At 41.8% G+C, this 15,568-nt stretch overlaps 1 protein-coding gene across 1 annotated transcript in view; it reads right to left on the bottom strand.

Annotated features, from left to right (window-relative positions):
• smurf2 (SMAD specific E3 ubiquitin protein ligase 2) overlaps positions 1-15,568 on the bottom strand; it is a 61,327-nt gene that overhangs the window by 13,875 nt on the left and 31,884 nt on the right. Inside the window, exons 4-11 of the mRNA XM_017306382.2 lie at positions 13,842-13,975; positions 9,954-10,019; positions 8,672-8,756; positions 8,418-8,501; positions 7,904-8,118; positions 5,483-5,567; positions 3,074-3,232; positions 2,925-2,972 (exon numbers count right to left, since the gene is read on the bottom strand). Coding sequence (XP_017161871.1) covers positions 2,925-2,972; positions 3,074-3,232; positions 5,483-5,567; positions 7,904-8,118; positions 8,418-8,501; positions 8,672-8,756; positions 9,954-10,019; positions 13,842-13,975 — 876 coding nt within the window. The remainder of the gene's footprint in view (positions 1-2,924; positions 2,973-3,073; positions 3,233-5,482; positions 5,568-7,903; positions 8,119-8,417; positions 8,502-8,671; positions 8,757-9,953; positions 10,020-13,841; positions 13,976-15,568) is intronic.

The following is a 15,568-nucleotide window of genomic DNA, read 5'->3' as shown; positions in this document are numbered from 1 at the left end:
AATCAGTTTCAGTTTTCTCTCTCTCTCAGCATTACAGGAAATCTAAAAATAAAAACTGAACAAGTGTTGGCACAGAGGTAACTATAAATAGATTTAAAAAAAGATTACTCCTTCAAGAAACAGATTATGACACATCGACAGAATACACTTTTTTTTTTTTGCACTATGTCGTTGGATATGGGCAGACTGGTCTTCAGGTTCTGACTTGCTGATAGCCAATAGTGACCTGCTGAGAATAAAATCATTCTGGACAGCAGCTGATTTCTCAGAGCATCTCTAATTGAAAGCAGTTCTGAAATCAACTAGCTGTATTTAGTTTGCTTTTAAAGATCTTGCCAATACTAACAGAGATGCAGAATCCAGAGTTGTCATCAGGCCATTGCTTAAAGATCATAGTCGATGTTGACACTGAAGTCGAAAGATGAACACATTATTCTGTTATTCATATAAACTATTGCCAAGTAGGGATGCAAACAATTAATCTATTTATGATTAGTAGTCGATTAATGGTTTGTTAGATAAAAATGAGTTCCAATCCATTAATAATGTCTGTTGAGATCTTCTGTTAGTGTTGTAGTTTGGCCGCCATCCAGCAAAAGGCGCCGCTGGTCATCCTTAAACGGAGTCAGGAAATATAACACGATGGAAAAAAGCATTTCCAATAAGGACAGTTAGTTTTGAGGGCTGTCCACTTCATGGAGCGAAGTTTTAACATTCCTTTAAGAACGACCACAGAAATAGGTCTGTATGAACGTCTCTCTGTTCATGGGAAATGAAGGGTATCACATTCTTTTCATCTTCTATTTTTCTATTAAGCAACCTAATAAGTTCCTATTTTATATTTTGTGAATATGCTTAAAACCACACATTTTTGTTTGTTCAATCAGTATTTAGCACATCAGACACAAAATATCAAAATAAAAAGATTTTTTAATTTTATTCACCATATCATGAAAAACAGACAGTTGGACCCTCTTGATACAAGAGAGAAAAAATATCCGCTTATTAATTAATTGATAACTTGCATCTCTACTGCCAAGGTTACAATATTTACCATCTTACTGATTTACGGATAGTTGCCACTATGCAGCTCCTATTAAAAAGAGAAAAAAAAAACTAACTGGAAGTGGTAACAAATGACCTCGAGACAGATCCCAGTTGTAAAGAGTCGGTTTAGCCTTTAATGTTTCCACCCACCCAACAGACTGCATTCCACCTCACCACAGTGGCCATTTTTCTATAGAAAAGTCCCATAGTTTGGTTTCTGGGGTCTGGTGCAGCATAATGGAATCACTTCCTGCCATCCCAGAACGCCACATGGTCCCCATAGGACGCTCGAGCCCTCCTCATGAATCCCTTTATTTCCTGCCGACTAGACCGAGGAGCAGACGGGGGGAGGCGCAAAGGTTACTCTGCTGACAGCACCCAAACACGGCGGGGAGGGAAGGAGAGGAACGGAGCATCTCTCTCGCCCATAAAACAAACGTTGCCGCTCCGTCTCTCTCTCTCTCTCTCTCTCTCTGTGTTCTCTTTCCAGCCGCTTATTGACGAGTGACTGGAACATGTTACCTGAACGCACCCCGACACACTTTAATCAATCACAAACATCTCCAAGAGAAGTAGACGTCCTTTTCTCACGTGAATCCCACAGCCTGGTCTTGGGAGAGACGGGAGGGTGGGGGGGGATAAGAAAAAGCAGACGTGGATTCGGTTACCTATTGGACGCTGACCTCGACCAGAGAAGGGAGCAAGACGGCAACAGCGCCGGGGAACGTCTTAACCAAAACCATGCAACGCTATAAACTGCAACTTTGATGGACATCATATATATCTGACATTTTTGCGGGATGACGGCACACGAGGTGAAAATGTCTACAATCTCCGGCCTGATAAAAGGCAGATGTCTTGACAGGGAACCAGGAGGACTGATGGATTTTCCAGACATTTGTCCCAAGCTTGAGAGTCCCTTCAGAGTTCGTTCTGAAGCTAAACAGAAGAGGCAGTAGATCATACAATGTGCTGTTAATATAAACATAACAGGTTGACGCAGGCTCCGGTTATATCCTATTGTCCCTTCCAAACTTTAGGCTCAATACTCGTTGCAAGACACGGTGATGATGTCGAGGCAAGACATCTCCTTCGGGATAAAAGCGTGAGACTTTTAAAGAAAAGGCAGAGGTGGAAGGCTTCTGTGTGTATCAATAAATCTGGTCTGATTTCCTCAACTTCGGGTGGTCGGAAATCGGCTTGGATGTGAAACCGATCTTATCTACTTCCACAAACATCTAAAATCAGCGATTGTCCCCTTTAGCTCTGTCGGTTAATAGTAATCGCCACATTGTTGTCAACTTACGGACTTTTCAGACACAAAAATGAGCACAACCTCAACTCTTTCAGCCATAAAATAAAAGATAAAAAGATTTTTAAAAAGTTTATATTTCTTTTTTCAAATAACTGCCCTCCGTCGCTCGGAGACTGTGTTGCTACAGCTGCACACGGGTTCAAACCATCATAACTACATGCATAGACGCTCAAATACAGTTCGTTCATTGACTTGGGCACGGGATGCATGTCTCCGTTTCCTGGACATGAGACGCTCCTGACACACACACACGCACACACCTACACACACACGCACGCACGACAGCGTCGGTTTTCACTCGGCTATTTGATGTCCGGCCAAAGACGGCTTTGTGACGGATCGTGTACTAAAAACGCTTTCATGATTAAAACCTCTGAAGAATTTCTGAAATGTCAGGAGGAAAGTAAAGGATGTGGGAAGCCTGTAATATGTATACATTTCTATGTGTGTGCGCACGCACGCGTGTCTGTATTCTAATGGCCGACTGGCTCCGGTGGTCAACACACTTTGGAACGGTATTACGGTGTAAAACCATCGGTCAGATGTAGGGCCTGGTCCTTACCTGACGTTTTGACTCTCACTGCTTCCTCGAGAGCCGTTGGAACTTGGACTAAATAAAACAAAAATAAAAACACAATTTCTCATCTCGTTTTCTGTTTTATTTTTTTACTTGCTTGTGTGTTATTGAGAGGAATAAAGCCCATCTCTTACTTTAGGACTAGATGCAGGTTGGCGGAGAGGCGCGGGTCGGTGAACTGCGTGGTTCGGTTGTTGTGGTCGACAAAGTAGACCCTCCCTGTGGCGGTGTTACGGATCTCCCATCCCGGCGGCAGCGGACCGAGTTCCTCACAGTTCACATTGCTCAGGTCTCTGAGGCGCAACGGAGGAGCAAAACCAGGTTTTAGAAGAAAAAAAACAAACAAACGATTATTTACTACTTTCAGTTAAACTTGAAACAGAGAGCCGAATGCTCACTGCAAAAACACAAAATGTCACCAGGTGTTTTTGGTCTAACTTGCAATTAACTTTTAAGAAAGAAACAGGAGCTTGTTTTAAGTCAATAATTAGTAATATTAATCAAAAATGTACTCAGATATCGGTATCGGAAGTGAAATCACTGGATCGGTGCATCCCCAGCTATAATTGAAATAGTGAAACTAGTACTTTTTTGTCAATATTAAGACATTATTGACCAAAAAAAGCTTCTATTTCTGGATGAAAATGTTACTTGTATGTTAGTTTTGTCTTATTTCAAATGTGCTAAGATGTTTTCACTAGAAACTAGACTAAAAAACTCTTAAGAATTTTGGAATTTTTAATTATTTGTGTTTACAGGCAAAAAAAAAGGGAGCAAAAAATAAATAAATCCCCTCAAACTTTCAGCAGTTGGTAACAAACTAGATTCAGAACGAGTGCAGCTCACGGTAAGCTGCTGCGTGACCAGAAAAGTTATGAAAAAAAGTCATCCATATTCAGCAGATGGGAGACGCGATCGATCAAGTTTTATTTAAGGGAGCGCACTGAGGCATGTTCTTGAAAAGTATGTGCAGATATTTTGCATGCGCATTCTTCTGGGATGCCGTAATCGACACGACCCACATGTCTGGGAGCATCCGACAGGGGCAGCTGGGCAGCCCCGGGTACGCGTCCCACAGGCTTTGACGTGACGCGGGTTGGGTAACGCTGCTACAGCAGAGGAAAAAAAAACATTTTTAATCTGGTTACAGGCATTGAAAACGTAGACGAGCCATCCTCAAAGCGCAGTCTGGTCCAAAAGGAGAGTCAATCCAAGCCAAGTTCACTGCTTTTTAAGAGAACCGCGTTGCAAAACAGGCGAATATTACAAACTTCGCAACATGTGGATTTGATAAAAAAAAAAAAAAAAGAAAGTTTTTCCCAATGATCTAAAACAACATTTACACTTCACTGCTGACACACAAAATCTTACCAAGTATTTTTAGTCTAGTTTGTAGTGCAAATATGTTGGTGCAGTTGAGATAAGACAAAACTAACTCACAACTTACATTTCAGCAACACATTTTGATTGTTTTAAGTCAATAATTTCTTAATATTAATTTTACAAAAAGTACTAGTTCCACTTGTAGATCGTTTCTCTTAAAACATATGAAACATGTCTTGTTATAAGTGAAATAATCCAGCAGTGGAACCAGTAAATTTTTTGCCAATGTTAATGAATAGTTATCTGTATATAATTTTTGATATTTGCACAAGAAACTAAGACAAAAAGTACTTGGTAATCTTGGTGCTGCTCTTCACACTGAATTCCATTTTCTCGCTGAGATTTCTTTGGTGTGATTTTTAGCGTGGTTGTTCGTATTATAATTTTCCATACGACTCACCATCAGACTCCATTGAGGATAATCAAAGTGTGTTTATGTGGGAGGGGGGAAAATGGACGCTGCACATGTCAGCGTGTGTGTTTGCATCGGAACTCGCTGTAAAATAGGAGCCGACAACATAATACATTCGTTGACGCCGGGCGTCGTGCTGTTTGTAAATTAATGTTTGGTTTCCGTGGAGAGCGGCAAAAGAGAGGCGGCGGAAATCTTCGCAAGCATGCCGTTATTAAACAGACCAATCGTCAAAACATCTGCCGCGCTGGTTTTATCTTTTATTTTATATTTATTCTCAGCCACGTAACGCCTCCGTCGGCTGAAATATTAGGATGTAAAAGTTGGATGTTTTAATAAAAAAAAAACTCAATGATTTAAAATGGCGATTTTAAATCATTGGGGAGTTGTTGTTTTTTTTGTATGGAAGCTCTATGTGACGTGACTCGCTCAGAGTAAACTTATGACCAATCAGAGCGCACAGATTTTTTTGAGTCCAGTTAACAATTAATTGATGACTAAATTAGTTGACAACTATTGTAATAATCGATTCATCACAATTAAGCCGATTAATCAATTACTAAACAAGTTGATAATTACTTCAATAATCGATTAATCACAATTAATCGATTGCTAAACTAGTTGACTATTACTTCAATAATCGATTCACTGCGATTAATATGATTAATCGTTTCAGTTCTAGCTAAGAGCTAAATGAAAATATTAGATGTGAAGTAGAAAACAGTAGTAGTGACTGCGTGACTCATACCTGGGTACTCTGGGGTCATGCCATGTGCTGACACCCGTCTGAGTGTGCAGGAAGTAAACTTGACCTTGCTGCGTCGTCCTTTGCTCTGTGAAAAGACATCGACAAAAACGTAAAGGGGTTAATCGCGTCAATTAAAAGCACTTCTGCGAAGTTGAATTCATATTCCTCGTGCAGACAGCTTGTACCCAATCTGTCAGCGAACAAGAGCGATCTGACAGATGGGAGATGAAAGGACGACTGGAGTCGGCCGAGATCCCAAATGGCGGCCGGCAGGGAGGAGGTGAGAGACGAGACGTGGCGGGGGGCTGGGGGACGTCTGAGTTTTCAGTTGGTTAGCTCATTCATCACTGCCCAACGGAGATTTCCAGTCCTCTGCCACCGTCTTCGCCGCGTCCACCTTCCTGTTTCTGACAAGAGCTGCATCGCGAAATGCTTCTCATGAGGTTCCAGGAATCAAGGGCGGAGGGGGAGTGAAGCGTATCATCGCTCGCCCCGTTAAGCCGGCGAAATGCTTTCTCAGACATGCCAGGACTGTTACGATATCCTAACACCGAGCTGCGAGACCGCAGGGCACAGGAAGTACTCTCTGGGTCCGGTTACACCTTCCCCTCTAATGTTTCCACCGCGCAAAGGAGCGATTGCGGTGCAACATTCATGCTGAATCATTTTTGATTCACCTGGTTTTTTTTTTTGTGTTTAAAATATAAAAAGAAACGACCAGATCCTGATTCTGCATATTCAGAACAAAGTGACTGTGTATATTCGCACGAGTGTATCATGCTAATTTATTGTCAGATTAATAAATTAGACGGCCTATCTAAAGGAGTAGACAGCGACAGAGAGCCTCCTAATCTGAGCGATGCGTTACAGTTCCTCCTTCACCGTGAGGAAAAACAAACCTTCCCCGGACTTTAGGGCGAGACTGCAGCTTGACTCTGCACTATCTTTTACATGAATGCATCTGTTTCACTGTGGGCTGAAAGAGGAGGAGGGAAGGAGGGCAGAGTGGCTGCTGCCAAGCTTATAACAACTTCTATTAGACCAAGTGTGTCAAACTCAAGGCCAAATTCAGCCTGTTGTAGCTTCTTATGCGAGTCTCTGAAGGGACGGCACATAAACAGAGCTTTCAAGATAGTTGAATTGCTTAAATATCATTTTATCAATCAAATCAAAGCCGATTCTGTCAATCGGTTCTTTCAGGATTCTGCGATTGCGGAAATTCACGCAAAGTCAACAGATTTTGGCGCTAATGCATTATTGTGAGTTTATTGCAAATTTGTCACAAAAATGCTAAAAAGAAAAAAACTGGACTTTGTTCCGAGTTCACTTCCTTTATGAGAATCAGCTGTCTAAAACAATTAGTCAATTTTTTAACTATTTTGTTTTATCTCTACATTACAGCTAATTTGCTTTATTTTCAAATTGTAAATGGACAATACTAAATTTTCACAAAAACCAGCAAAAGCGCCACACTGAGGAGACTTTACAGAGGGGATAAAGGGGCAGAAGCCCAGGGCGCCAATTTTTTGGGGAATTCAGCAATTTCTTTTTAATGAATACATATTTTACATTGTAAGGTAAAACATGCAATTTTATTTATATAGCACATTTTCAGTAACAAGGCAATTAAAAGGAAATACAAACAAAATAACAGGTTTAATGCAGCAAAAGAAGAAAAGAATCTAATAATATTGATCCAAAGTTTGTGAACTAGATCCTCCTGCTCAGGGTTGCTAGATAAGTATAAATAAGTAAGTAAGTATCGTCTGGTCTAATTCTTTTTCTGGTTTGGAAGAATACGAGTCTAAAAAGTAGCTGCTCTTATAGTTTTTCTGGATTCTAAGTTTGTTCTAATTCTTTTTCTGGTTTGCTAAATAAGTAAATATTCTCTGGACTTTCTAAGTGTGTTTTAAATTTGTAAACATAATGAGTACTCCACAGTTTCCAAGTAATAATAAGAACTAAATGTTCCTGTTCTGGAATAATTTTATTGTACTTTATATAAAACTCACACACCTCAATATTTAGTCATTTTTACGACTATAAACAAAACTCAAGTATTTGAAAGTTATGAAATTATAGTATGTTTCGTTTGGAAACAACATGGAGCCACTGCTCAAAGGATGCATTAAACCTACCGTGCATCAATTCATACTTGCTTATGAATAGGACTACCTATTAATAATGTATTACAACTTGCATCAATAGCAGATTTTTCCCTCAGTGACCAAAACTGGCTCAAGCCCAGGGAACCACATCCTTGTAAATCGGACTCTGGTAGCAGAAGTAGCACCGTTTGAGAACCAGGGATTTAGATCAGAGTTGTTCACGTGTTAAAACAACCTCGTCAAAGACGTTTTGCAAAGTGTTGTAAGTTAAAGCATGTGTGTGTGTTTTATGTGGTGTTGCCGTTCCGCTCACCGTATCCCTCAGGAAGGTCCGGGTGCATGTGCAGGTGGGTTCTGCTCATGTAGTTGCGGTGCCGCTGTGACCGCACCCGCCTCTCCTGGGCCCGCTGGTCGCCGTCGCTCGGAGGCAACGCGGTGGTGGGCGTGGCGCCGTTCGTGCTAACAGGCGTGTTCTCGTCCACGATGCAGCTGAGCGGCCGTCCGGGGCTGGAGTACTCCGACGCGGGCCTGAGAGTCGGCAGGAAGGAGGAGGTTGGAGCGGAGGGGAGGGATGGAAGTGAACGTGACGAATAAAACAAAGAATGCGAGAAGACGTAAAATATGTGCCATGGAAACGCTCTCCCTCAGGTTGCAAAAGGAGATGTTTCAAGTTTTCAAACTACGTTTCCCTGAAACCCACTTCGGTTCTCCCTGAGGATCCCCAATTTTCTATTGGGGATCAACCTAGGTCAGATGGCGAGGTTCTCCATTTGCGGACCTCCTGCCGTTTGACGCTAAAGAAGTCCAGGTTTGGTATTCCAACTCACCTGGTCGGCCTCTCCCACTGCGTGGTGCGTGTGATGTGGTTCAAGTACTGGATCCGTCCAGACGCCGTCCTCCTCTCCTCCCAGCTGGCGGCAAAAACACACACAGACACACACACGGGCGCGGCGGTGAGCCGACACGCCAACCTCGCATTCTTACATCGGTTCTGCATTAATCCACCGTGCGAGCGCACGCGTGGTTGTGTGTGACTCTCAGCGGCCGAGAGAGAAACCGAAGAGGCTTTGCCCTCACTCACCCATCTGGAAGATCGTTGTCGAACAGCCGACTGCAGTCCACCACGGGGCCTCCGGTGCCGATGCGGTCCCTCGACTGCAGGCTCACTGCAGGAACACATGGCAGGCAGATGCAGATGCTAGGGTTACTAGACAGCAGATATCAGATTTGATAAAAATAAAAAACAAAAGGATGGAAAAAAAAAATAATTGTGTAGGTTTATATTTATATTTATATATATATATAAAAAAATAAAAATCGGGAAAATGGCTCAAATCAAAATGCAAAGTTTGGAAAAAAGCAATGGAGGTGGATTTTATGCAGTAGATTTATTTTTTTTATGCAGTAGTGTGGACACTATTCCACACAATCTTACCAAGTATTTTTGATCTAGTTTCTAGGACAACTATATTGATACACTTGGAATAGGACAAAGCTAACATATTTGTAACTTAAGTAAATAATAATTTTTTAAAAAGCACAAGTTCCACTGGTTATTTCACTTGGAAAAATGTCTTGTTATAAGTGAAATAATCTGCCAATGGAGTTAGTACTTATATCAATATTAAGGCTGCAGAATGTAATGTAACTTTAATAAAACAATATATATATATATATTTGCATATTTGTTGAAACTGTCATCATGTTGTGACAGTTTGGTATAAGACATATAATCTGTGAAAAATATTGAGCTCCTCCAAGCTCTCCTGGTGTCATCTAGAAACAACCAGTCAGAGCCAGGAGACGGATCTTAGCACTGTCAATCACAATCTTGTGTGGCGCTGCTCATCCTCTGCTCTCTGCTATGCTGTGGCTAGCCTAGCCTGTTATGAATGTTAAGACTAGTTAGCATAGCCACCCATGACGGGAGATAAACATCTTTCCTGTGATAATGAGTAGCTTTGCTCTAATTAGCACATTTAGCAGCGAATACATGAGGTGGATTAACAGCACCGAGACCCTCCTCCTGGCTCTGATTGGTTGATTTTAGAAGTGGTGCATTTCTTCAAATGGAAAGAGCAGTTCAGATGTATAATGGTTAAAATGGTCTGAAAGCAACAATATTATTGTTTATTGCAATAACTTCTGGGATAATTTATCGTCCGGCAAAGTTTGTTTCCTGGATGCAGGCCTACCACACTTCCCAGCTCTAAGCCTTAAATCCCTCATTTTTTTCCATAGTTCTCAAATTAAAGGCTGGATTTTTCCCACTTTTGTAGCCTGAAATTGTAATCCAATTACCATCAAATCCTGTGATTTGAGAAAACGTGAATTTTTCCTGCCGATTCCTTCGGTGCACTTACCTACAATCTGCCCCCGGACTGTGTCACTGTCGTTGGGGCTCAGCTTGTTCAAGTCTAGTCTCTGGTCTGTTGAAGATCAAAAACAGAAGAAGCGTAATGAGTGAAAAACAGCACAATCAGACAGACAGGAATGAAAACAGAGATAAAAAAAAGAGTGAGAGAGAGAGAGGGGGGAGAACAATCTGGAATGGGACCGGAGGAGAAGAAAGGATTCATGTGAGAGAGAGATACATGTAAACCAGCATGTGTTTGGACGCGTTCCGCGCTGCTTGGACGAGTCCCACGGCGGCGTATCGTTTACATCACTCAATAGTCGGCCTCCCCACCCCCCCTCCCTCCCTCATTATCCATCTCTCATTCCTCCCGTCTGAAAGGCCGCGGCTCGGGCCGTGCCAGAATGCAGATGGAACCGCCACGGGCCGTAAAAGTCTCACTGAGGCTTTCGCTACGGCGCGGGCTTCGGTTCAAACGCGGCGGGCTCAAACGTTTGACGGATTTCAGCACGAGGCGCGCGCCATTCCGCTCGGCGCGCACGTGAACCCCCTGCCAAAGTCTGGAAGCTCTTTTGTTTGAACTTTTGCTTAAAGTCTGTGGAATTTCAGAGCGAGGGAGAAAAAGAGAGAGAGAGAAAAAAAATAATACACACACAGCAAAGAAAAGGAAAAAAAAGTCCAAGTTGCCTCCAGACATGAAAAAATGCCACTATCTGTTCTCTCCTGTCTGGGTGTCATGCAGATCAGCTCAGGATGTCCGTCTAGACTAAACAGGGACCAAAATGGTCAAATCGTTACAAGGCTGGAGGAAGGTCAGCAGCCAGCAGGAGGAAACAGAAAACAGAAAACACACCGGAAAAACAAACGAGAAAAAAAACACACACATACTTTTTTAAAAGAATATTCTCTGGGAAACTATTCATACTCTTTGGACAATCACAAACTTATATTTTACTGGGATTTTTTTTAATGAAAGCTCAACACAAAAGTAGGGCATCATTACTAAGTGGATGGATAAATGGTTTACGACGGGGGTGTCCAACGTGTGTGGCCCTTTGAACCTTCCCCAACCGCGGTTAAATAATAGTACAAATTATTTAACCACCGGTGTAATTTTTAACACTTTATAGTTGGTGTTTAGATATTTTTTAGATATTATTAATAATATCCTCCAATAACACATAGTGATATTTTAAAATTTCCTGTGACCTTTAAACCTCATAAGAAAAACACGTGAGGCTGATCCCCCAAAAATTGGAATTCTATGCATTTTTCCTCATAATGATGTGTTATTAAACTTGTGGATGTAGCTCAGAGTGCACCAATTGACAGGCTCCGATTTCCTTCATTTTGAGTGAACGGCCGATACTTGGATGTGAAACCGATCTGATCAAGTGATCCTGCCAACCTCAGAAAAGGTGTGAAAAATCAGCCGCTGTTACCAACTAACATGCCATGTCACAGCGTAAACTATTAATAAATGTTTTTAAAAAACTGTATAGGCCAATATCGGAATCAGTCAGGCTTTAAAGATCGGTGATCGAACAGAAAACTACAACCGGTGCGCCCCCCAGTGAACAGAATGTGAAAATGTTTTAGGTGTGCGAATAATTTCACAAGAACAATTAAGTTTGTACAGTTATACATAACTGCTCCAGAGAAGCAAAAACACACTGCAATTATACACCAATGTTGCAGTCGATGCCATTTCCAGGGCTTGTGGAGGGGCAAGTGACGGTAAATGCAGGAAAAACAAGAATGACGAAGACCACAACAGAGAGAAAACTACAAATCTGCGCTTAAACATAAATAGCTGTACAATTATGTATGTCTGTGCAAAATGACCGGTTGTCTAGATCGGCAGACGGAGATGGAGGTTAGTCACAATGGCATTTCGTTTGTGTGTGCGTGTGCGCTCACACACATTCTGCCACCTCATGGACGAGACTGGAGGGGAAACCGAGGGGCGAGGGCCAGGCCAGGAGAGGAGGAAAAAAAAGAAGAAAAAAAAAAGTGGGAAATGCAAAAGCAAACCACTCACAGCTGCTGCATAAACTTCAGGTTTCCTGTGTCGCTTCAGGAAAACCGTGTCAGGAGTTTCTAGGAAAAGTTACGGGATTCTTTCCCAGTTCAGCCAACAATAACCGCAGACCCACAGAGCAGGTACCAGCTCAAAACACAACCTCCAGACTGCTGCCGTGTTGTCAGCTAAATCTGTCTGGGCCCGGCCCTTTAGAGGAAGACGATTTGCAGAAGTCTCCAACTCGTTCACCCGGCTAGCTTCTGACATGAGGTTTTTTTTTTTACTGTAATTGCAGGGCGATGCTGAGCGGCTCTTCCTGTTCTGGCCGACCCTTTCCAGAGTCCAGTTTGGCCGCTGTCACACGACTGGGACGCTATCGGCAACTTCTCCTTGACGTTGTATTGATGTTTTGGTTATGGGTGGGCGCCATTTAGCCATATTACTAGTTATCTCTTTGTGTCTCAGCAATTATGGCCCCAAAAGCACAAAAGCTGCTTTTGAAAATCATTCCCATTTGCAACTCGCTTCTTTGGGACACCAGTCACGTAAAGAAGTCTGATTGGCTTCGCTAAACTGCGAAGGGATTTGCAAATTTATTGGTATTAACTGATGTTTTCATTGAACAAGCAGTGAAGTAAACAGTAAAACTATCAGTCGTGACAATACCGACAGTTATTAATTGAAATTTATTGCGATAAAATTATTACAACAAATGCATCACGATAAACGATATGATGCGGGGGTCGACTGTGGCTCAGTGGGTAAAGTACTTGTCTTGGGATCGAAAGGTTGTAGGTTGGATTTCAACTTCCTTCTGTCCGTTTGTGGTCAAAATGATTAGAAAAGCGCTAAATAAGTTCAGTTCATTTACCATAAGCACCCAGCTGACGTTTCAGTGTGTGTGTGTGATTGGCTGTTTACGTCAACTTAGAGACAGAACAGGAAGTGACTACAAATTAAAACAGACGAGTAAACGTGGCTTTGACAAACACCGTTTACCAAGACACAATGTCACTGACTGTGAAAGAAATTGCATAAAAAGTTTAAACCGTTTTTAAGACATGGTTGTGTTTGAACATAGAAAAGGTTTGCTATGGCAGAGAGTACAGAAGAAACAGTTTAAGGGCAAAAAGTGAAACAAATGGAGCTACTCCACATTTTATGTATAATAAGTATCTATATTTGCCAAATACCTGAATAATCTGAGAAATTTTATGAGACATTTTCACTGCTAAGAGTAAAAAGTGGAGATTACAATGATTTTCTATAACATGGGAAGGCTTTGTAAGCTTCTGATTTGACTGAACTGTTACAGATTACAGTTTGCACACAGAGAGAAAGAACTGCGTTTCTGGGATACATGTTGTGGTCTGAAGAAACTCAAATTAAAGCGTTTGGCCAAAATGGCCATGGAGAAAACCACGGCCATGTTGAAGTGAAGAAAAGGCGTGGCATGTCATGTTTCATTTCATAGCAGCTCATACCTGTTTGGTGTTTGGTAAGCTTTCATAATGGTAACTGGTGCCTCAACATATTGAGTTCAGGTCATCTATGAATCTTAGCAGAGCTAACGTTGGTATTTAGTGCTTTTGTGTTGGCGAAAATAACTTTCTAGCTAGCAGTGCCACCACTGAGACAATAATTATCTTTCAGTTGCATCGTGTTAGATTTTGTTACAAATTCTAAAAGTCAGCATCATTTATTTGGTATTTTTGCACTATATATGTATATATGACACAGGAAACATGTTAAACATATAAAGCTAATTGTTCTACTTGAAACCAAAGAGACCCACTTTGATAAGCAATGAAAAAGGCAAAACTGCAGTTGTCTTGAGGCAAATTGCTACTTTGAAGCGTCACTGATACTTACAGCCTGTGTCTTTAAGGCGGTTGATGGCATTAGACAGAAGGCGGACACAGCCCAGAAACCCAGCCCCTTGCTTCTTATGAATCTTCTTGTGATTCCACACGCTGATGGTGATCGAGTCCGATTTCCCGATGTACCTGAGGTGAAACGGGAGCAGAACGGATGTTTGCTTACAAATCATAAACAACGTTAGGATGAAGGCGCAACAATGTGCTCGCGAGAGCCATCATGAAGTTCACTGAGGATGCCCTGGGCCCCTCCCACCAGACCGGCTCCCAACAATAGGGGCCACAAACAAAGCTCTGCATCAAGGACGACACTCAGGACATGGAGACGGACGAGGAAGAGGAAGGTGTGGCGGCTCAGGGGGATTTTCCAGCGAATGTGTAAATCTGGCCCTGAGCATCTCGGCGTGTGATGGAGCATGACAGGCAAAGTGTGAACCCTTTGAGTCTTTTATAACGTTCCCAGCAGGAAGAGCGGGACGGGACTGTAGGAAGGGAGATAAAGAACAGCAGCAGCGTAACGCTGTACGGTGACACACCAGCTGTACCTCATCAAGGACATGCTAACAGAAGAACCAGTGACTGATCTGTGAACCCGCCTTACAGCACCAGCACTCTGAGGCGAATGGTAAAGCAAAGGCTTATTCAGAAAGGTTTTAGGCTAACTAAAGGTTCAAGCTCATGATGAGGCAAGATGAAGTCATTTCCCCTTCAATGGCTGCATTGAAGGGGAAATTATCGTATTTTACCGTATTTTCTAGACTATACGTCGCTCGCATTAGTGAAAAAATGTGGCATGAAGACCAAAAAACATATAAAAGCACTGGAGTATAAGTTGGATTCATTTAGAAATTGTTAAAGGGGCAGTAATGTGTTTTCCAGCCACATCGTATCATTTGTACAGCACAATTAAGTAACTATGTTACCTTCAGTTCCTATAAAATTCTGTAAGTATCAAATAAGTCTTCAAAGACTTTTGACTTTGTAATTTAAAGCATTGAAATTGGGTCTCTGTCTCTTTAAGAAGCCCCTGTTCTTTCTGAAACTCCGCTTTCAGGAAGTCGTCACGACAGTGCTCCTCTATTAACACTTCAACAATGTTTTTACCAACGTTGCATTGAAGGTTAAGGGTCCAACATTAACCTTGGTGGTGTGGACACTACAAGGTGTTTGCTAATTGCTGCAGGCTAGTCTTAAGGAGCTGAGTGGGAGTGTCATGGGAGGCGAGAGCTCTGAAACGGCATCACTGAGAAAGAGCTTCGTCATCGAAGGCAGAGCTAGGTTCACCCAGGCGTTTTGCACAGCTGAATGGTAGCCACGAGAAAAATATGATAATTAGCTTTTGAGTCCATTTAATTAAGTCACAACCACAAATTTATACTTTATTGGGATTTTATGTGATGGACCAAATCAAAGTAGTGGATAAACGAAAAGAGTGGCGTGCATTCGTACTCAGACTGCCTTTTACCCAGGAACCCCAACGTCAAAATTCAAACATTTGCCAAATTAATGGAGTATAAAGTAATTCATCATTATTTTCTGACAATACTGTCAGTTTTGTTTGTTTGTTTTTTTAAACATTATTAATTGGAATTTATAAAATTCAAATGAATTCAAATCCAAAAATCCTTTATCGAACCCCAGGAGAAATGAAATGTTCTTCAAAGAGTTAATGTAGATTACATAATAAATCAGAATCAACTTCAATGAAAGCTTTAGATCAGT

This window comes from Poecilia reticulata, chromosome 8, assembly GCF_904066995.2.
Source record: "Poecilia reticulata chromosome 8, P_reticulata-male-v2, whole genome shotgun sequence".
NCBI classification, from domain to species: domain Eukaryota; kingdom Metazoa; phylum Chordata; class Actinopteri; order Cyprinodontiformes; family Poeciliidae; genus Poecilia; species Poecilia reticulata.
The sequence above is the reverse complement of the archived record's forward strand: the minus strand, read 5'-3'. Positions and strand labels throughout refer to the sequence as shown.